Source organism: Balearica regulorum, chromosome 1 (assembly GCF_011004875.1).
Source record: "Balearica regulorum gibbericeps isolate bBalReg1 chromosome 1, bBalReg1.pri, whole genome shotgun sequence".
Classification (NCBI taxonomy): Eukaryota; Metazoa; Chordata; class Aves; order Gruiformes; family Gruidae; genus Balearica; species Balearica regulorum.
Genome location: NC_046184.1, coordinates 77,716,766 through 77,739,437, shown reverse-complemented (window position 1 = coordinate 77,739,437; position 22,672 = coordinate 77,716,766). Strand labels below are relative to the sequence as shown.

The window sequence follows — 22,672 nt, the reverse complement described above, 5'->3', positions numbered from 1 at the left end:
GACAGAGAGAGGGAAAAAGAGAGATCACAGGCCAAATGTCATTCACCTGGACTTCTCTGAAGATATTTCCACAATTAAAGGAACCAGACTGGGCCAGCTATCCCAGACTGGGAACCAGATAGGGACAGATAATCCCAGAATATGTAGATATTCTGTGGATTTTTTCAGACTCCAGTGACCGGATAGAGTGGGAATAAGCAGTAAGGGAAAGGAATTACTGAGGCTCTTATCTGAAGACAGCCAGGGAATGTAATAAGCTGTCTGTCATTTGTAAGTGCAGCTTCTTTTCCACCGTTTCTTCTTCAAAGCGTTGGGACAAATTTCTAAAAGGAAATCTGCTACCTTGCCCTTGTCAGTGAGAGAGGGGTTTAGTAACTAATAGTAAGTGCTAGAAAAAGTACATCCACATATCAGCTTATCTCTTGGTAAATTTGTCTTTGCAACTGTAACTTGAATAACTCTAATGGTAGGATTTTCACTTTCTCTTTTTTTTTTTTTTTTAGGAAAAAAGTTCCCATTATACATCTCACTGGTCTATATTTAGTCTGTTGTGAACAGTATCATCACAGTAAGAGAAAGAAATAGGAACCGTAAACTGCGTTACTCAGGTCATTGTGCTGACAAGACAGCTTTGTAACAACTACGGCATATTCAGCCTGTCCGGAAGGAGCAGCCAGGACATCTTGCCTTGCCGTGTCACACTGAGGGCTTGGAGGCTTTGCATCCTCCGTGGATGCAGGGGAAGCACCTCAGAGCTAGGCCTGGCACCTACAGAAAGGGCAGCATCATTGCAGTGTTATAGGGCTGCATTACTAGAGGGCTCCAGGTATTCCCTTCCTTAGTTTCAATCCAGTACGTCAAGACAGACTCTGAAATAATCCACCCTTCTCACAGCTAAATATCTCCTCTGCAGAAAGAGGAACCCAGCTTTCGCTACACAGCAAGGTGTTGACACACATCAGCAACAGTTATTCACTGAGGCCAAATTGAGGGTACTGGTTGAAACTACCACTGGGAAAAAAACCACCTGCAATACCGCTGTAGAAGTTTCAAGCGCGAGTGCTAGCAAACAGTACTGTGCACGCTGGCTAATAACACCTTGCGTTGAGTCTCTTACCTGACTCCTTCATTGAGGTTGTAAAGTTCATGGTCCGGGAGACCCTTACGCTGGAACACCGCTATTACTCCATTGTGGATACTGAAAGAGCACATTAGGAGTCATTAGCATCCGATCACATTTTAAAAGGGTATCGCTTCCACAATACGCCAAACATCTCTGTCTAGACACTGAAGGACCTTTTTAAAAGTCATAGATGACATCTGGTATCCCATCCCAGATGCCTTAAAGGGAATTATTGCCTAGAAAATAGATGACATCTTTGAAAATCAGTTCTTTTTGCTTTGTTCCAACTCAGTAACTTCAACAGTTGCACATCTCAAATCAGTAATTTCAGAAAACTTAGGCTTATATCTTTTAAGTATATTAAGTATAACTTTCAATATATTTATATATTAAGTATATTTGAAGTATTTTAAAGTATATTTTTGTCTCTATGGCTCACCACAATTAACAGCGTTACTATGAGATAAATTATTATATTCCCGGCATTGTTGGAGTATGTTTGTCTGAGCTATGGTTACTTGATTTCTTTATCAACAAGTCAGCATTTAACCTGAAGTTTAACCTACAAATATTGCATTCCTTTATTGAATGGAATGTCAAGAATGGTTAGTTCTTAAAAAAAAAAAAAAAAGAAAAAAAGAAACACTGGACAATTATGAATTTTAGGTCAATTTCACCAATCTCTCATTCATTTTCAAAAATGAAACAAAAGGGGCAATTGGTTACAAAGACTGCTTCCTATTACCACGTACTCATTTCTCAAAGATTTACACTTTTGCTCCAGCTACAGGAAAACCAAAGCTGCGCTGAAAGAACAGAAAGTCTAGAGTTTCTAAGGCAAACAGTGAGAGAGGTAGCAATGCATTAGGCATTGGCAGACCGTGCGTCCTACAAAAATGCTCCCTTTTCATTTTCAATGCCATTTGTAACTGTTCTGCAAACAGATGTTGCTTAGAGGCGGTGACTTTCTGCTGCAAACAGACACAAACAAAGACAGGATTGAGACCACAAAATTCTCTAGCTCAACAGAAAGTCACATACCTAATGCTATCTGTCCCTGGGGTGCATGGCCACCACCCCCAGAAATTCTAGGACACTGAATGGCAAAAACTTGCCAGGTACTGCAGACACATGGCAATCCACATGCTTAGCAGGGATGCTTACTAGTCCCACAAACTTAACAAGACTGCACCTGAAAGGGTTACTGAAATGAGTATGTGCTTCAAGATGAAGTCCTGAAATACACCTGACACAATTAGCATGATGACACATCAGCCTAAATCACTGAGCTTAGTTCTGAGGACAAAGGTAAAGAAATGCCAGTGAGAGGTGAGACCAAACCTGTTCCAGTATTAGTAGAAGTCTCCTTCCCCTTCCCTAACCCAGTGCCACCTTTTATAGCCTCATGGCTTTGACTTCAAAAGGAAGGAAGACTCATACGCTCCCTCCGTCTGCCAGCTCATCCCCACTTCTCCACTCTTGGAACCGCTTCGCAATTTCTACTACCTTTAACTATGGAATGGAAGTCCCCAAAACATTAAGGTCTTTTAGGATTCAGTTGGGATAGAAGGAGCATATTTTAGTGATCAAGAACATACTGCAGGGTGAGCTCAGCCTTTATTCAACATGCACGCAGATGCTTTAGCTTCCTGACACACACAAGAAAGCAACCTTTATCGGCTCCACTGCTCATACTACTGCTACTCAGTTTCGACTACAACTGCTTTTACTGAAATTACCTTTCCCACCACTGGCAGAGACTGCAAGTTATTTCACTTCTGTCTGCTTCAGTTGCCCCATGTGTAAAATAAAGATGATGACATGACCACTAAATGGTGTTTTAAGATACATTTATGAAAATCATAACAAAAGCAATGAGTGTAATTATCAATAGCAGTATAACATGCCATCATTGTCACTGCTTTTTTTTTCATCCCTCACAATCCTCCTGATCACAAAGGGAAAATACAGACTTTGGTGTTTGCCTCTTGCCATTCAATGTTGCACCTGAGAAGGGGAGATGACATCTTAAGGCAGAAGTCGTCCTGCTCTGCACTGTCTCCCTGGCTGGCTCTCATTCTGCATACCGCCTCCCAGCCTGTATTCAGCAGGAGCAAGGAATAGGAACAGCGAGCCATGGAGGTGCTCAGGAGTTGTATTTGGGGGTCACTGACTTAAATCACACCCCTAGAACAAGTACAGAAAAGATGTTCTGAGGATCAGAAGCTGCAGCGTGCAGATCCCTCCTGGGGATCTGGTTTTACAGTGACTCTGCAACATCATTTTTCAGAGCTTTGCAGCTGACCTCCCCCTGCTTGCACTGCGCTGGAGTCTGGTGCAATGGAGCAGCAACCAGCTTCAGAGCTCTGGAAAGCAAAACCAGGACCAGATTTGCCAAACCTAGATATACCAGGATTTGGGTTTGCCCTGTATTGTGAAGAAGAGCTAAAGGGGTATCTGTTCGTAAGGTCTCCAGCAGGAAAAAGCCTGATTCCTACTAGTGGGCAAGCTCGGTTGGCTCGGGGCCGGATCCAGCCACAAAGGGCTGCTCCCACTGCAAGGGGATGTCACTGCAGGCACTATGCCAGGCGGCAGTGGAGCGTGTGCAGGGACCTCACGTGCTCACGTTAAACCTCCCCAGGTCCCTGCTAAGACAAGCCCTTTCAATGCTTGCTGGGAGCAGAGGACTGGGCTGGAAGGTAAACCTGCCACCAGTCACTGAAACGCAGAGACACGACAACGCTGAACAGCAAAGATATGCGCTGCTAGAAAAGCTCAGCCACGTTCATCTGTGGGAAGAGGAAATTAAAAGTGGCAGCTGAAGGACGTGACCCGCTGTGGAGAAAGATATAAGCAGATCAAAATAGGAATCATTATCCTCTTCTCTCTTTTGCTCCTTTGAGGACGCTTCCAAAGCATGAAGCACTCCCCCCCCCCATCACATTGGTCCCTCTTTCCCCCCTACACCCACGTGCACAGACATACACTCATGATCTAACCCAGCTTATTTTGGCTGGCTCAAACAGATACACTCAATTTATGATTATTTGAAAATTGGCAGCTAAATGTCGCTGGTATACAGTGAAGCGACTTGGGTATTTTAATATTATGAGTAATATGTGAAGTACGATTAATGTAGTGAATAAAACAAGCAGTCTTTACACGCTCTTCTGATTCGGAAATGAACTTTGCAATGTTCCCTGCCAGCCTTCTCAGAGAAGAATGACTAAATATCTCTCCTAGAAGCCAGCGCGCTCTCTCTCCTTCTCTCTGGCACTCCTTTCTAAACGAGGGGGAGGTTTTCTCTTTCCAGCTTAACAGGTCCATGATTATTCCTCAAAGAAATGAGAGCAAGCTTTTTTAACAAAAGCTTAGGGGGACAGGTTGTGAGGATTTAAGCTATTGCCCATGTAGTAGAACTGCACCTACGTAAAACATCCTAGTGGTGATCTTTTAACCTGCTTGGGATCTTCCTTGTAGTGAGGGACAACTGCCTTCTCCAGAAAACAAGTTTTGGCCCTGCTGCGTTGACCAGCTGCCTTTCCTTGCTATCGCAGACAGCAGTGCCTGCCTAGAGGGTGCAGGCAGGCAGTCCCAGTCTGCAGGCGACGTGGGAATGCCACTGTGATCTGACCCTCCACACTTGCTCAAGAGGCAATAAAGAGGAGTTGGAATAACCAGGATACTATCAGTGGTATAAGTCAGTGTCAGGATCATAAAGAGCTAGCTTGAATCTTCTTAGTTATCTTAAGCTAATGAAAAAAACAAACCCAACCCTTGCTTAAATCAAAGTAATGCTATGGTTTCTATAATGAGTGATTGTTTAAAAGGGTTTAGTCAGTACAAACTTCTGGTGTAAAGAAAATCTGAGCTGCTGCTTACACACAGAAGTCCTGCAAGATGCTTGAGGAGGGTGGATCACCTTTCCTTGTGCCTGCGACCAGCCTACACTGAAGCTTAAGTGAATAATGTATGTAATTAAACTTACATTTTAATAGTTAACCTGAACTGGAAATCCCTTGTAAACTCCCTTCCATAACTCTTTTACAACGTGAAAGTTAATAATGGGTGCACTCATGCACTGATATTACTCTAAACACCTTCCCTGTAGTTGCTGTGTGTGTAAATGTGTGCATAAGAACACAGCGCCGCAGAGGAGACAAAAAAAGAGCCCAAAAGAGACCAAAAAAAGGTCAGCTCCTGAATTGCCCATGCTCAGTACTGAAAAAGCTTCCAGTCTCCAATCAAGACCAGACCACATACTGTACATCCAAGGTTATAAATGCTTCTAGTTTGCTGTATGGTACCAACAGATCCATTTTCCACAGAAGTTCAGATGTAACCTCCTACTCCTGCAGCACTGCACTTTCTCCTGCTTAAGGAAATGAGTAATTTCTAACACTCCCCCACCAGTATCTTCTGCTGGAGCAAGGGGGACCTGGAAGCTCTGTGCGCCTCAGCAGTGCACCTTTGAAACAAACTACGGCCACTCTCACACTGTGAGAAAAGGCAAATCTCTGAGTTACGGGATTATGGCATTTCTTGAAAGCACAACAACAATCCATTAGCCAGCTCCTCAAACAGTATGAATTGGGGTAAATTGCTGTGGCAATATTATTTTACCTGAGCCCGAACACTATGATACGTTTTGCTGGCACCTTACCATAAAAACATACACCATGGGTCACTCTTGGTCTGAAGACTGTGGCTAGAAGACATTTTGAGAGACCAGCAGGAAGGCAGAAAGAAGCCCAGGAGTAGGCTTCCCACAGGTCAGTGGTGGGCAGGGAAGACAGAAGCATGGCTAGAGCAGGATGGCTGTAGGAGCAGAAATCAGGATCAGAAAACTGCAGAGACCAGTTTGTTTGTGGTTGGTTTGGGGTTTTTTTTTGGGGGGGGGGTGCCTTTAGAATTAAGACAAAATCTCAGATGGCTCCAGCAATGTATCGTACTTACCTATCCCACAGCGGCCACAGATTGCCAGAAGAAAACTACCTACAACCAAGGTGGCACTCACAGCAACAAAAATGAACACAGCAGCCTAAGAAACTTCACCTCTTTGGACAGGACACCTCTTTTTAAACTTCACCTGTACTCATTCTAGATTTGTCTGATCCTCCCGAGGAGGCAGTAGCTCCAGGACTATTTGGCTGCCCAAAACATAGGGAACGACAACTCCAGCACACCCAGCACAGACCTTCCCCACCATTGGCTTTAAAATGAAGGGATCTGGAAGGTGTAAATCCCCAGAGTACAAAGTTGGATGCTTGCTGATGGCACTCCCAACAGCCTAACAGCCTGAGTGTCACGACAAGGAGGGTGGGGTTTATTATTCTGATTTTTGCATAATAGAAAGCCACTGCCTAAGTAGCTCAATACCACCAAAACATACATTTCCCTTGAGTCGCTAGTTGTCCACCCAGACACCACTGCCTTTGGTGGGTGGGAGGCTGGCTCCCCGCCCCCCACCCCGTTCTTTCCTTTTCCAAGAAGGAAAAACTATTGTGATTAAACCACTGGTTTCTGCCAGGTCAGAATCAGTTTGACCATGGAGTTGAGGAACAAGTGCAAAGCTGGGCTCACAAGTCTGTCTGAATCCTGACGTCCCGTTTCCTCCGACTGTCGCCATGGCCCTCCCAGCTCGGCGTTTCTCAGCAAAGCAGGTGGAGTGGCCCACGTTTTCATTTGTGCACAGCACACAGGTAATTTTGGTTCTCTAAAGCAGTCACTACCTTCACATGCAAACAGCATGAGCGAAAATATCACCATGGTTTTTATTGAGGGTTTGAAATGCTCCAGGTGAAGTCCATGAGTGAAAACAATGCTGTGTGAATAATCACACCCTGCAAGTACCGGGTAGTTATGGGCAACATTTTCATTTTCAAAAGTGACTAAAAGACTTAGGGCTCATTTCAGAGAATCGCAGAATGGTTTGGGGTTGGAAGGGACCTCCAAGATAATTTAGTTACAATCCCCCCACCATGGGCAGGGACACCCTCCACTAGACCAGGTTGCCCAAAGCCCCATCCAACCTGGCTTTGAACACTTCCAGGGATGGGGAGATCCACAACTTCTCTGGGCAGTTAAGGGAACAGATAATTAACAATAATTAACCTGATACACTGGCATCAAAACCTCCTTGAAGACCACCTCGCTCCAGAATAAAACCTCATTTTCCTGAAGTAGCTTAATACAATCAGGAAGAGCCCATTTTCAGCACAGCTTCAGTCCATCTCTAACTCCACAGGCTTTCCATGAGGCCTTGACCCTTTCAAAATAAGCCTGCAGCTGCTAGTCCACTTACGTTTCTGAAATTTCTACCCAAGGTAAAGCAAGCTGCAAAGAGGGATAGACTGCAATTACGCACTGGATCGTACAAGTGAAAATAAGCTGGTCTGCAAAACTCCATCTTCAAAGAGTTTTCGAGGCATTAGTTCACTAGCTTCACCAACTACAAACACTAGTCTTACACACGAAGAAGTTGAGACAGGGACTTCCCTGAAGTGTTACTAAGAGTCAATACCTCTACAGAGTGTAGGACTAGGGAGATTTTGGCTTCCAATTGTACCTGCATTCAAGCAAGTATGTTTGGAGGGCTATGGGGAACAGCAATTCTCCACCACCACCACTTACTAGTACTGTAGTCAAGGCTGGCACATGCATTATTGGCCAGCTGGGAAGTTCCCTTCACCCCCCCATCCCTCCTCCCCACCCTGTAGTTCGGCTCTGTCTGCACCCCATGCACACACACGGCCCACTGCTCCAAAGAAGGCTCCAAATAAAGGGTCAGGAAAAAGAAGGTGATCCTCAAACAGGCAGAAATATTTCTAAATATTTCTAAATAAACATTAAATATTGGAAGAAAGAAAATTTCCGAGTAGAAGTAGTAGATAAATATGCTGGTCTGGAATGTTTTCTCCACTGAAAACATTGTTTTCTCCACTGAAAAAGCCTCTCTGTGATCTGAAAAAACATTCATTTTTAATTAGAAGATGAAATATGGTTCCCACCACTGTAAAAATTACAGCAAGTTATTGTGCTTATTACAAGCCTGTAAAAATTAGCCCAAACCATAAAACTCTTTCTGATTCTGTATGTCTGCTTGGATTTACTGCTGATCTCACTGATGTCACAGGCATCTCATCTGTTTTCTCTTCGCTTTTTTGCTGTCTCCTACGCCTGCACATTTCCATGAATTTTCCCCATTTTCTTACACCAAAGAGGATCTAAGTGGCTTTGACTAGAGGCTTTCCCACAGCACAACTTGGACAATATCAGATCCAGATTAGGCAGTCTGTGCTAGCTCAGTCAGAATGAAGACCTCGCGATGGATTTTATTTGCCCTGAGAGGGCCCCCCCCTGTCTTGCAAGCTCAAGACTAAAATCCCTGGGTTTCTCAGTCCAATTGGTTTAGTCAGCATTCAGCCCTCATTTTTTGCCTGAAGCAGAAAAAGGGGGGAGAAGAGAAATTGAAGACAATGTTAGTGAAAAAATCTAAGCTATTTTAATCCCATGCAAATTCTGTGAGCTGTAATGAAACTATATTGTTCCACTATGTTGCTGTTGGTTGCTAGTTAACGTGCACTGCCGGTGTGTTGCTGTACAGATCTTTTGGGGTTCATGGGAAAGCGAGCTCAAAAAAGCCATGAAATAAAGTCTAATTTGCATAGTAGCAGAGGGCAGCTCAGCACCAATTTCCCTTTGATCTAACAGCGTCGAGAAGTTTTACAGTATTTTAGTCTGAAGGTGAAGGAAAGTCATCAGGGAGGAAGAGACCTTCCTTGCTAGCACCGAGTGAGTGGTATGTGGCCCCTGCACACTGAACCCTGCGATTAAGCTTCTGCAGTTTGCCCTCCCTTGGTGTCAGAGAGCAGCAAGCATCCTCTGGTATAAACAGTCTGAGGGCTGAGACCTGTGTGAACAGAGCTGAGGCGGTGGAGGGAACGTTGCTGGGCAGCCAAACTAGCCACACATGCAAGCTGATTGCAGAAGGGGAGCCACACATCCTCCTCAGAAAAAGCCCACAGTGACGGAGCTGCTACCTAGCAGAAGACCCTACCAGCAAAACTCTGGCTTCGCAGCATTTCAGCGTGGTCTCCGGCAGGGCCGAGGCAGCATCTTCAGCAGTCACATGGGGGGCAGGGCCTGCTGCGGGGTTGTGCTTCGCCTCTCCTCACATGAGTTTTGATGAACTTGGTTCAAAGCCTCTTTCAGAAGCAGATACGCACATGCCACACCCAGGCACAGCTGCTAACATTAGGCAAGAAACCAGCAGACATTTAAATATAGAAGTGCCAGGCTTGGTGAGAGGGAAGAGCTTTGCTGGTGCACCCCGACTTCCTTGATCAGCAAGCTCTTACGTTCAATGTTGCACAGAATGAAACAGCAAAGGCAATCCTTTCGTTTGGAAGAACAAATATTCCCATAAACCAAAGTATGGTATGCTAGTCCTCTGTTGGGGTGTTTTAATTTTGCAGGGGAAAAATAAAAAAACCTTCCACAGCCCAAGATTTTCAAAACCCACACAAGATTTCTGGTGAGGCAAACTTTAGATGCCCAGTTTGCCACATCGATGTTACAGTCTTCCCAGGAGAGCTGAACACCAACTGCCTCAAGACCAGACCCTGTTACACATGCCAACGTGGGCATGCAGTGGTGATAGGCGGAAGCTACAGTGGCTAACTTACTAATACAACTAATCCAACATCACTTAAGCCCTGGCTTTCCTGAGGATAAACTCTAGAGAGGATACAAGTCTTACTGCACCTGAAAGAAGAATTACCCTCACTCTCTCTTCCACTCCAGAGAAAGCCTTGCACTATTAAACGAGAAATAAAGGGCCTTCCCTTTGCCCATGCAGTGCAGCTGGCTAGTAATCTGCATTACTTGCCATAGCTTTAGGCAGCTGTTAGCGCAGGCACATGGTGCCCACTTGACTCGCCACTGCAGGTAACAACAGCCTGCCGCTGCACGACAGCAGCTCTGCCAACACTCCCAAGGCGTTTCGGAGGCACGTGCCACCGAACAGCAGGGATCCCTGCACAGGGAAAAGGCAACCCGCGGCAGGAAAGGAACTTGGGCCTGAGTTCACGCAAAGCGGCAACAGGATGACTTGTGGAGACTTATTCCAGGAACAGGTGATGGGACAGTTGTCTAATCGTTTGATGAAACATGCAGAAGTCTAGCTTGCTGATAGGCAACCCCTTCTGGCCTGAGCTATACCTGTCTTGTCTGAATTACAGATAACAAACTCTTGCTCCAGCTCACTTAGGAAAACTCTCTGGTGTGAGTATCAACAGCCCCTAAGCCTGGAGCTCTCCCCCTTCCAGAAAGCCTGGTGCCTGACCTGCTCTCTATTTGCATCCGCCTCCACGGCTCTCTCCCTGCAAGCAAGACCCGGGAACGCTAATCCCTGCCAACAAAAGCTGTCAGCACACCATCACAAAAAGGCTTTGGGGACCGTATTCTGTCACCTTGGTTCACACCAAGGAGTATGTTACTCTCTGCTGCTTCCCATTGGGCAACTGGCCTAGTGAAACCCCAACTGGCATAAGCCAAGATGGCTCAAATCTAGGCTTTAATTACCACCACCATCCAGACCTCGGGGGCAACTCCAGGTCCTACAAATAGCACGGATTTTGAGCAGAAACTTGGTCTCTTTTGTGACCGGTATAGTTTCAGTGCTTGGTGTGCTGTTGGCATTAAACAACTAATTCATAATGCCAGCATGAAACCACAAATCAAGTGGTGAGAGGGACAGATGATGTGAAATTTCATAATTATTTTTTTGGCTTAGAACTCAAATACCTTTAACAAATGTGTGTATAGTTCACTGGTATTTTTCTTCCTACAGCTGTATCACTATACAATTATAAAACATTACAAATTACACCTTCCGAGCTCTGACCCAGGAGATGACATTTCATTTTCAAAAAGGACATAATATAATTCCTAACAACTTAAGAGACTTAGACTCATCTTTAAAAGCGTCACCAAAATGGTCATGAAAATGCTTTCTGAATATCTGTGCTAAGTGACACATTCTCAACAAAATGTTTGCCTGTGGGGTTTTTTTTTTTTGTCAAATGGTAATAAAATTCAGATGTATAAACACAACAAAGAAAACAATCAGGGCTTATTTTTCCCCGTGCAAAGTACGTGTGCTTGCATGCGCCCACACACACACAGAGATATTTGTATTAATGTGAGTATATTGAGTAGACTTTGTCATATCTGTATCAATAACCAGCAATATATATAGCTATGCAGATAAAAATAATGTATTTTAATAGTTGTGTATATGTAAATTTCTTTAAACCAAAATAAACCAAATCAACCTTGAATATCTAGATAGACACAAAGACATATTTGTAGCTGGACCTTGTGAAATAAGTCCTTGTCCGTGACAAGGAAGAGCAGGCTGAGCCATCTGCAGGAAAGGCTCTTTCCTATCAGCCTTCAGAGAAAGGTTAACAGCAACAGGGAAAAAAGCCGCTCCCGTCTTTTACTTGAACGCGAACTCCGGTACGCGCAACACACTAACGCAGAAGCCTGACGTACTGTAACCTTGCCGAGCTGGGCGCAAGGCAGCCTAGCCTTCAAGCCGACAGAGCGGCTACCCACACGTTAATCACGGCCGCGGAAGCCCGGGGAGGCTGCCGGGGAGTCGGCACATTGAGCGAGACCTTACCTGTTCCAGGTAGCGTTGGAGCAGGCCCGTCGCTGCTGGGTCCCCCGCTCATCCAAGGCTGCCTGCTCTCTCTTGCCCAGATCACTGAGGCTGGGCGAACTCATGAACTTCAACCTGCGAAGAGTCCTCATGGTCAAATGTGTGTTTGCGCGTGGCAGCTACAGATACACCATCCTGTTTACACACACACACACGCAGCTGGAGCAGCGGCAGCAGCAGCAGCAGCAATGCGAGCAGTTCCCTCCGTTTGCTGTTCAAAAAAGAAACTTAAAAAAAAAAAAGAAGAGAGAACCAGTCTCTACGGAGCACACCTCTGCCAGCAAGAAAACAAACCTTTAATCAGATCAACTCTGACGTCATCAACTGTGGTTAATAATTTCACCAGTCCTTTCAAAAAATGAAAGTCGAACTTCTGGCTGCTGCTGCAGCACTTTGAAGGGGCTCTTTGCGAGGGCTTCCCCTCCCCCTGTCCCCGGGCACCACGACCCGGGAATCTTGCTCAGCGCCGCGGCGGCGTGCTCCACCTGTCGTGGGAACTGCTCGGCTCCTCCAGCGGCTTGGGGGGGTCTGTTAGCATTTCTCAACCTCACCCTCTCTCTCTCTGCACTCACAAATGGAAATGAAACTGGAGGGCAACGGACAGGAAAAAAAAAAACCAAACCACCCAAGCAACCAATACTGACGCACTGAGACTTTATTGGAAAGTTTCATAACTGCCTGTGCCCTGCCACGTTACGACACTGCACACACGCGCTCTTGCTCCCTCGCTCATACATATACATACACGCACTCCCGTACACACACAGCACAGCCTCACGGCTCGCCTCGGAGGCTGCTTCAGCTGAAAGTGTCACATAAGCCACAAGACGGAATATACTCGCAAGCAACATGACTGCAGAATGAAAAGTGCTAGTTTGGGTTTTAGCATTTTGAGGAATTTTTGGTGGTACACAGAAAAGCCAGACGCTTTGTCTTTCTCTGCTTTTTTTTTTATATTGAGATAACAGCTGCGCAACTCGGGGCATACTCAGTTTCTACAAAAGCCCCAGGTGTCTTATCTTCAAAGGAAAAATCTTCTTTCTCTCTCTGACTGCAGCACTGGAGCTGAAGGATATGCTGCTACAAGACTCCAGCCCGCCGCGCTTAGCTCGCTGTCACTCACTCACACTTCTGTTTTAAATTCAGGAGTGCCCAGCTCATCTGCTGAGAAGTAATGCAACAAAATAGCGATTAGCTTTCTCAGAAAATAAATCGTTTGCGGTGGACTCCGCCAGAGCATAAAAGCTACTCTTCTGTTGCTACAGCATTGGGCTGCAAATAGTCTGGTAAAAGCCAGAAGGGCTCCTTGCAGAGTAACCTTCCACTCACTGGAAGGGGGCTGCAATACAGAAGAACTTACCTTTTCTTCCCCACTTTCTACTTACTCTCTTCAGCTGTGATAACCTATTGTCTAGATTTGGGCTATAATTGGATTTGTTTTGTCCAAATAATATGGCAGAGCTTCCATTACAGGAAAACTGAATTTCTCACAGTGAGATCTGCCCTATGTGCATCATTTACTGACATATCTTAGTAAAAACTGATTCCTCTCACTACTCACCCAAACTCAGCTAAGCTCACTGCATATAAATACTTACTTCCAAAATTTATATTTGGTATTACCTCCATGAGAACCAGTTGCAGAACTACCTAGGGAAATAAATCCATTTTTACCTTGTGCTAGTTTTAGCAGCAGTAGTTTTAGCCAGCTCCGTGGATTAGCGTTATATTGATTGTCCTTCCCACACCAAAGCCCTCAGGTATACAAAATGAGCATCACAGTAGATGGCACGTAACATTTCACTTCGGGAGGGACCTGCAGCTCCACATCTAACCTCCGTACAAAGACACGGCTATCCCCGGTCTCTTCCAGACGTTTAAATCCTCCAAACAAACGAACAACAATCCACTATGTACACAGCAGCGAAAGGAAAACAAACACAACAATATATGGCTGTATTCTAGGGAATGAGATGGCTTCTACAGCATACAAATCAGTGACCAAAAATAGATACACCAGAACACTGCTTTGTTCAAATCGGATGAAGGGCACTCCATTTCTGTGGATAATACAGCCCAGGAGAGCAAGGGAGCACAACTCAGTCTGAGCTTCTGCTGAGGGCTCAGCTAAACATGCGTCTACCCTGTTAAGTGAAACAACTAGTTAGATAAACCTGTGGCAATATAATTCCATCTAATTTCATTTTCCATCTAGCTCAGCTGCTTTTCTGCCTCTCACTTGCTGTGAATTTGATAGGCCTTGCAAAATGTTATTATACTGGATTAAACCTTTGGAATTTTTAACTCTTTGATCCCTCGGCAGCACCAGAGACTTTATAAACGGTACCCTGATGATGCTAGTATGTCAGCAGTTACACAGTAACATTTCATCTGCTTTTTTCCTAAAATCCTCAACTTGCTAAACTGAACCCAAGGAGCTGCTGTGTCAACCTTGGGATACGCCAGACAACACTGCAAAAAGCAGTACTTGGCTTCCTCATAAAATGCTGAATCCCAAGAGAAGGAAAAAAAAAAGACCTCTGTCCCTCCATATGTTGAAATATTACGCCTATAGAAGTCAGACTATTTTTATGCCACCCCATCAATCTCAGTAACCAGTACTAGATTCAGAGTCGATGCTTGCACAAAGCACATGGGAGAAGCAGCATTCCAGTCTCCTGAAAAATTTCAGATTGAGGTAAGAGAGGGCAGGCTTTCTCTACACTTCTTCCTACAATTCCACCTGATCAAATGTTGATTTATGATAAAATTAATTCTTTTCAACAAGGGTTACCTCCACCCATAATTACCGAGTAATACTTCACATTTAGATTGTGCTGTGCATCCACAGACATCCTTGACTTCACGGCATTCATTAATTCAGCCCTGAGCAGCTCTTGGTATGAAGGTAAAAGATAACGATCCGCGCTTCAGGATGAACAGTGGAGAAGAGAAAGGTGATGTGACTTGCCCAGGCCACCCATGAGCAGGTGGCAGAGATGTCAAGAGATCCCAGGACCTCCACCTCCCATTCCAGCACACTACTGAGGGGATGCTGCAGGGACTGAGCAGACAAGGACTCCCTGAGCCCAGGAGGCCAGAGGGTGATGTATAAGACAGAGCTCTTTGCCAGGGCTTGCAATGCGGCCGTTCCTCTATAGCCACTTCTGAAAAGAGTTGTCACAATACAGCACGGCTTCAAGATTGAGAGATTAAGCAGCAGAGATTGCTCGCTGTTGGTCATGGAGAGGGTTAAGGGCACTGACCAGACTAATTGGGAGGGAGGGCAGGACAGGGGATTGGCGGGGGCCCTCCCGTAGGCTCAATAACCAGCACTACAAGCTTCTTAAATAGAATAACTGCACTCAGCACATTTACAGAGCCGAGACTGTAAAGTACTGTTACTTAATTCATTTAATCCCAGCATGCCGTCCACGGTGCTAATACCACTATTTCACTCACAAGAAACCTGCAGCTCAAAGGTTAAGTGATTTAATCAAAGCCACACAACCACCTCAGTGTAGAAGGCACATCCAGCCCTAGCTCCTGCTCCTTCCCTTCCCCTCCAACATCTCTGCTCATAAAAACAGGCCTGTGTCTACTAGAAACTGTTCTTTCATCTGTGGGGCCCACATCCTGCGGGTGACTGCATGGCAAGTCCCACAGCTGCCATGGTGCTGGAGACGTAGGGGAATTCTGCTCACCTGGACTTGCTTGCTATCTTGAGGCTTAAAACAACGTACACCACTTACACGAATATAGGCTGACAGCCCAAGAGGTTTTATGCTGTTATTACAAGACAACGTTAGCATGCAGATTCAGGACTTATACAATAATCACCAAGGGTAACTCTGTAGTTAACCTACTGGTATGCCTGTAACGCCTGCAACATTCTCACTGGGAGCTGTGGTTCAAAGATCACACTGCTGGCCCTAGAAAATGTTTTAAAAAACCCAGGCAGGCCTCCCCAAGCATACACTTGCTTACAAAAGAATGAGATTTGCTAAAACAAAAAAAAAAAAAAGGAGAAAAAACCCTACATTTTATTTACATAAGGCTATACTAATTTTTACAGTACAATTGTACGTACAAGTTTTTTCTTTTTGACAGTGATGAGAGGGGAAAGGAAGCAAAAAGTAACGTTGATGAACAGGAACACTAAGAAATTCACAATATATGAAATTCATAATAAAGCTGCCAACACTGTGACTGCTGCAGGTCAACATGTCTTCAGCTACACTGTTCTGCTACTGCAATGACAGGTTAACACTGCAGCAATATTGGTGCCAGTGGGAGGATACAATAAGCAGGAGAATTTGCTATCTCAGCTTTATTCACCAGAGCTTTGCTATACAAAAAACAACTCAATAAATATACATTTTAATTGAAAAAAAAATAATTAAAAAAGCCTGCTACTTCACTTAATCTCCCCTCCTTTTTTGGAGAAGAGAGCAGAAATCCTTATGGAAATGCTGAATGGTGTACGCTCTGCAAGTGAAGAACAAAGAGGTAAAGCGTATCTATGGCAGAAAGGAGTTAAAAACCTCCCTATACAAATGCACTTTAGTTTTTCATAAACCACACCACAAAACTTAGGACATGCCTCAACACATGCCAAAGCTCAGGAATTAGTCTTCTGAAAAAACCCACACTTCTTAAAGGCACAGCACGTCCTGCTGCACCAGCAGAGGAGGGGCAAGGCGGGCAGGAAGAAGGAGATGCAAGTATCACAAAAAAAAAAAAAAAAAGGAGCGGAGGGGAAATGAAGTTGCAAACCTTAATGACTCATCAATTCCTTTGCTACAATATTCACATAAAGCTCCTTTATCATCAGAAAACAAAGAATGAAGAGAATAAAGAAATTATGAAACCAAACACCCTTCCTCCATCCCACTGACTCTCTGCAACTTGTGGAGATAAAGGCACTCTCAAGGGCAGTTTCTGCCTGTTGTTTATTGGGGCTGGTCACAGGACAGGCTTGGTTTTGCTAAGTCCTTTGTTTCTGCTCTCACCACAGCCAAGCTCTGATTTATAGGAGGGCAGCTGGGCTTACTGAGCCATCTCCTCAACCTCTGAAACACCTCCTGTGTACTCCTGTACTTATGCATCCTGTGGCCAATAATGCCTGCATGACCACAGTTGCCTCCCTTCAGACAGAGCTGAGGTTTCTCTCCTTCAACTGCATGTAGGACTCACGGGGTTTCTTTATCTTTTACACTGTGAAAAAGAATAAATGCTCAAGACAGTATCTCCTTGCTAAGCAAGCAGAAGGCGATCCCAAAAATGAGTCCTTTGACTACCGTTAGAAAGGGATGCTGTGCCCCCCCTCACCATTTCTGCAGCAACACCTGCAAGCGCAGTCATTCCTACAAAGCTTCAGGCCTGATCCGCAGGCAGCCATGGCTGCTGCAGTTCCACTGCCTGCCCCGAAGATACACTGGCTTGCATCGAACAAGGACACCCGTAGTCACTGCAACCTGCAGAGGATCAATACCAATTTGCGGGATCTTCCCTTCCCAGTTTTGCTCTGTGTGAAACAGAGCAGCATGAATGTGCCTAGGAAACTTCCTCAGCAGAGACCAACCTGCATCTGAGCAAAGGGCCATCTGGACTCAAGCAGCCATCCATGTCGACTTTCTTTCCACATTTTTCTGCTGGACGACATTTCTTATCTGTTCACCAGCCGAGCCTCTCAGTCTCCCCACCTCGCTCCCTTCCTGCTTCTCCATCACCCTTTGCTCTTGTGCTCCCTCTTCCTTTCTTGGTTAGCTAATTCTTCCTCAGGCAAAGTTTTTAAATATAAAGGAAAGGGAAAGGACAAGAAAAAGGAGACCAAAACGCTGGTGCTAACACAGTGTTTGCCAACTACTCTTTGGCTGGTTTTAAGGGAATCAAGTCTTCATCTTGCCTGTTTGGACTGTGAGCTGCTCTTTACCCTTTTCACTTGGTGCTTGTGCTCAAACTAGTAAAACAAGGCCCTGAGCTCAGAATAAAGTCCCCAGTCACCAACCTAATCTAACACAGGTCATGAATCTAGCAATACCTGTTAGGAAACCTTTGCTCAAAGCATCTATGAAATTCCATCCCCTTTGCCAACAGCAGTTTTTGGTTTACAGAGCATAACAATATAAACAGTTCTTAAAATACAGTAGACAGCTAAATCTTTTATCCTTGTCCTTCAGGACATAGGAATTGGGAGAGAATTAGGATAGCAACAGGCCTGTTACACCCCTATCCAAAATATCAACCTTTCCATCAAATGGCAATTCCCCAAGCTGGCAGTATAATTCCTCAGTATCTCTTCACAGGTTCTGGGAATTAAAGATAGCGCAGTGATCTGAATGAGCGTGACGGTTATGTTGGAGGAGGTGAGATCAATGGTCTGGATCACAGGACCTGTGGCATTACCACCTTTTCTTTTCACATCACCTCCAGGGAAAGAGGTGGGTTTCAGACATGCGCATTCCAGGTTTCACTGTTGCCCATGCACTGAATTCACAACCCACTGCAACCAGCATATACTCCAAGGCAAGCCTGCAACTTTGCTGTTAAATGGAAGTCAAACCTCTAACAGTGATTTAGAAAGTAAGGTCTCAAGAGTTCTGATCAATAAGCAAATCAAACGTTTAAAATACTTTGTGCTTTTATTACAAGATCATGAGATAGTGGAAAATTAATCTTACAAAGTAACTGAGCTCCTAACGCATACAACTTTTTTCCTTCCTGAGCTCTCTGTGAATTCTTTCCTAAATTGCCTATCTTGCATAATTTTAATTGGATCCCAGAACACCATGACCTTGATGTAGCAGCTACAGTATCTCTGTGCTGTCTTCTCCAGTTATATATGGTACAGCGCCTTCCAAATCTGTGAACCCTGGGAGATCAGAATTGTGTGCTGTGCAGTGCTATTTTTCTTATAGGCAAACATTTCTGATTCAAGGTCTTCCAAGAAGGCTCTGATTGCCTTGGAAGGTCACCAAGATAAAGAATCCACTTCAGTAACTAGCTGAGTTTCTAATAAACTCCACTGGTGGCCAGCTGTTAGTTACGAGTGATATCCTGGTTTGGCTCTCAAAGCCAGGATATCGCTTGTGTGATATTCTCTCTCTATGAGAATGTGAGCACGGCTGGAAACATGAACCATACCTTGAGATTACTGCCACCTCCTGTGCATAAGTCAGGGAGGTCACTTCAGTACTGTGGAATGCAAGAGACAACACTGCAAATTTGGGAGATCTTTGACTCTGGTGGTACTATGCTGCTGTTACTCAAATGGTACTATAGCTCTCTGGAACAAATCTTGTAGCCCTGTAAAAGTCACAAAAGCCCAGCCTTCAATACAAACGGATTCTTTCAGAAAATTTATTGTTCTCCCTTGGCATCACAAGGATATTTTTCTGAACGGAAAAAAACCCAGAGATTATAAAGATAATCCAAACTTGCAACACCTAGCTGTGTAGTTGGACTCTGTAGCATTCAGTATGGTGGAGCTTTCATTAGGAACTTAAAAATGGGTACCTTGTGCTATCTTTTCATAGACATGTGCCGAGACAGTCCCTGCAGACTGAGATACTGGGCAGTGGAAACAGCAAGGGTAAAAAAGGCCTTCATTACACAGATTATTTTACACTTGTACCTTTAAATCTTCATTTCACCAGGTCAGCAGGCCCAGTGCTATGATCTCCCAGTATGTGTCATATCTGTGTTTTCTCAGGATGCTCTGGGAAATAACTTATCTCAAAGGGCAGAGTACTGGAATTTTTTAGACTCCACAGCAAGGTTTGGAAAAACTCCTGTCATTCTCACTCCAGCTCATTAGCCAGTCTCAATCTTCAATCAGACATCAACATGACATAACTGAGTTATCAACTGGAAGAAACACCTTGTTATTGAGGAAGTAAGGCAAATATTTATTTTTTTTTTCCCCACCAGGTAGTAACAACTAGTTGAGGTACTCCTCACTCCCTAAAGTCAGCATAAACACCAGCCACCTCAAGCTACTGAGGGATGCAGTGGAAGAACAGAGGTATCATTCAAGTTTGTGCATCTTTAGCAGCTTTGTGGTATCTTTCCTGAAGAGTCCTGCTGCACCAGCTTGCTTTCTTGTTCACCAGGCTTTCTTCAGTCATTTCAAATGATCTGTTCTCCAAATTCAGGCTATGTTAACTCTTCATTGCAAAACAGTTCAAGTTCTCTAAGCATATGGAAAACTAACATTTTTTCTTTTTTTTTTTCTCAGAAAATTGCTGGGACCACAAAGGTTTTAGGCTTCATAGCATCGGGAACTACAAGCCATCCAGAGTCTTCAGAGCTTGCTGCTCTAGGGCCAGCAGTTTGAAAGCCCACGCAGACGGAGCTCCCCCACTCTGAAGCAGAAAAGTTGAAGGACTTATCTGGAGCAAGGCTTCCAGATGCTCTGCTGAACCACTGGGATCTGCCACTGAAGGCCCTGGGCCATGTTTCTAGGATGCACAGTTCCTTCATACAGAAAGCCGTAGGCAGGTAGTTCCCGGCTTACAGCCAGCACTTGCTTGAATCGCTTCCTGTGGAGCATACTCTACTTTGGGAACATCATTGGAAAAAACAAATAAATTTAAAACCTCTCATGAGCAGGGAAGCCCGGACAGTAGTGAGCTCCATGCTGAAATCTCTTATCTCAAGTCCTTTTAAGATACTTTGGGCTTTATAAATAGGTTGGTACCAAACTTCACCAAGTTGACATGTTCACAGTGAGACAGAGTGATTGCTGAAGGGAAGATCACAGGACAAAGCTCAGTCTCATGGAGAAACTACAGCCGCTGCTCACCCTGGCTCACAAAATCTGACAAACCAGTTTGTATCGGCCTACTTTTTTTTTTTCCCAAGCCCACCTGAGCCACATGCCAGGTTTCAGCTTGATGATACCTGAAGGGCTGAAGACCTGAGGTGATGAGGATGCCTGGAGGGTGGCCAGGCCAGGCTGGGCCTGTGTGTCCCCCTCAGCAGCACAGGGGCTGCTGTGGCAGCGCCGAGCACCCATACCCATGGGGTGCATGGGGAGAAAACCCTGAAAACAGCCATATAAAACACACTCACAAAAAATTAAAAGGCATCATAATGTCTGTGAAGGTGTGCTCCCAGGCATGTTGCTTTTAAGCAGAATTTAACTTTATGACAGAACCCTGCATGACTTGTTATGGCTTCCTTTGGCCAGGATGTACCTTACTGCTGTCCGACCTGAGGAGACGCTGCCAAGGAAGCGGTTTCATTACCGCTTGCCAGAAGCAATCGATCAATTGATCATCACCCCCCACGGGCCCTGCCCTGCTCCTCGCCCCGACACTGGGCACTGGCAGGGCAGAGAGCACCGGCCACTACCATGCCAGCCTCAGGTGGCCCTCAGGGTAGGTGGTACAAAACGGCAGACAGGGTCACCCAACGAGACCGTGCCGCTGTGATTCTGTTCCTGCTGTGGTATTTTGGTGCTTCCAAACTGTAGGACACCGGTCAAAAGACAGAGAGAAAAGCAACCTTCCCCCCCCCCCCCCCCCCCCCCCCAAAACTCAAGAAAGGTCAGATTTGGAATTAATTTTTTTCTGTGTAATGTTTTGGCTTGGTTCGTATTTATTCCAAGTGAGTTCACCCATTTCTACTGCAGAAATAAAAGGTCATGAAACCAGTAAACTCTCTCTCCCCTAAAAGGGGTGAATCCCTTCTAGGGAGTGAATCACCAGTGAAGTGTACCAAAAGAAAAGAAAATGCAAAAATATATTCTGTGGGACTGTAATCACAGCTGGATGCAATTATAAAACGCATAAGGGCACTCTGTAGGCCATTTGCTTGCATCAATTTTTAAACTGTCTTTTTAATTTGATTGATGAACACAGGGAGAAAAAGTAAAAGGTTTTTACCTTTTTGGTTAATAATAACAATAATGCCATCTTCCTTTGTGCAATATTTGGCGATGCAGCAGTAGGAGCCAGCACAAGGATTTGGCCAGACTGGGAGGAGGTCAGGGAAGACAGAGTTGAATCACTTTGTACATTAAAAAAACCTAAAACAATCCTGGCCCACAGCTAATACTCCGCATGTTAAAGAGGAGATATGTGCGTATATATACGTGCGTGTCATGATGTTAGTTTTATTAGTCATTTGGTTTAGAGATTGGCTCCAACAAACTTTTGGATCCAGATTTGAATGCTCCAAGGAAGGAGAGTAGCCAGAATTGAACTTTTGACTCAGACTGGCATAAACAGCTTTTTAAATCCAGGTTTTTGGTTCATTGATTCCATTTGGGTTTCCTTGGGTTTAGTACAAGAATTTAGCATGTCATCTGAAACAAACACATCTAAACTTATTCTGTTGGAACAAAATAGAAATTTTTGCTGTTCATTTACTGTAGTGCATTGCTTCCTACCTATGCTTTCAACAGAAAATCTTGGTTCAAATGTTTTGAAGTATTTTTTTTTTAAAGGCAAAAGGTTTTCCCACTCCACTGTTGGTACCCAGTAGTGTTAAAAAATATGAGCCTTAAAATTTTTAAAAACTGAATCCTTAATACTGTGTAACAATTTTTCCTTATGAGAGGACCAAAATCAAAGGCACCCAAAATTATTAGATAATTTGTTAAGTCCTAGTTAAGACATGTAATGAAAATGTGACCAGGACCCACTTTCATTTATCTACATACTTTTCTTACTACTTTATCAAGTAATGCTACCTAGTCATCCACATCAGGTGCTGAAATAGTCCCATTTCAGTTCAAAAGCAGAACATAAGTTCTAAAGAAATACAAAATAATCAATTTTCAAGCCTACATCATGATTTTTTGTGCCTGGTAA

At 44.5% G+C, this 22,672-nt stretch overlaps 1 protein-coding gene across 6 annotated transcripts in view; it reads right to left on the bottom strand.

Annotated features, from left to right (window-relative positions):
* PRR5 (proline rich 5) overlaps nucleotides 1–22,672 on the bottom strand; it is a 94,593-nt gene that overhangs the window by 44,087 nt on the left and 27,834 nt on the right. For 4 of the 6 annotated variants that reach the window (XM_075760148.1, XM_075760137.1, XM_075760130.1 and 1 more), the window contains 2 exons: nucleotides 11,814–11,927; nucleotides 1,118–1,198 (listed from right to left, as the gene is read on the bottom strand). In XM_075760148.1, the coding sequence (XP_075616263.1) occupies nucleotides 1,118–1,198; nucleotides 11,814–11,917 (185 nt within the window). In that variant the 5' untranslated portion in view covers nucleotides 11,918–11,927. The other 2 variants (XM_075760156.1, XM_075760120.1) reach the window with 2 other exon arrangements.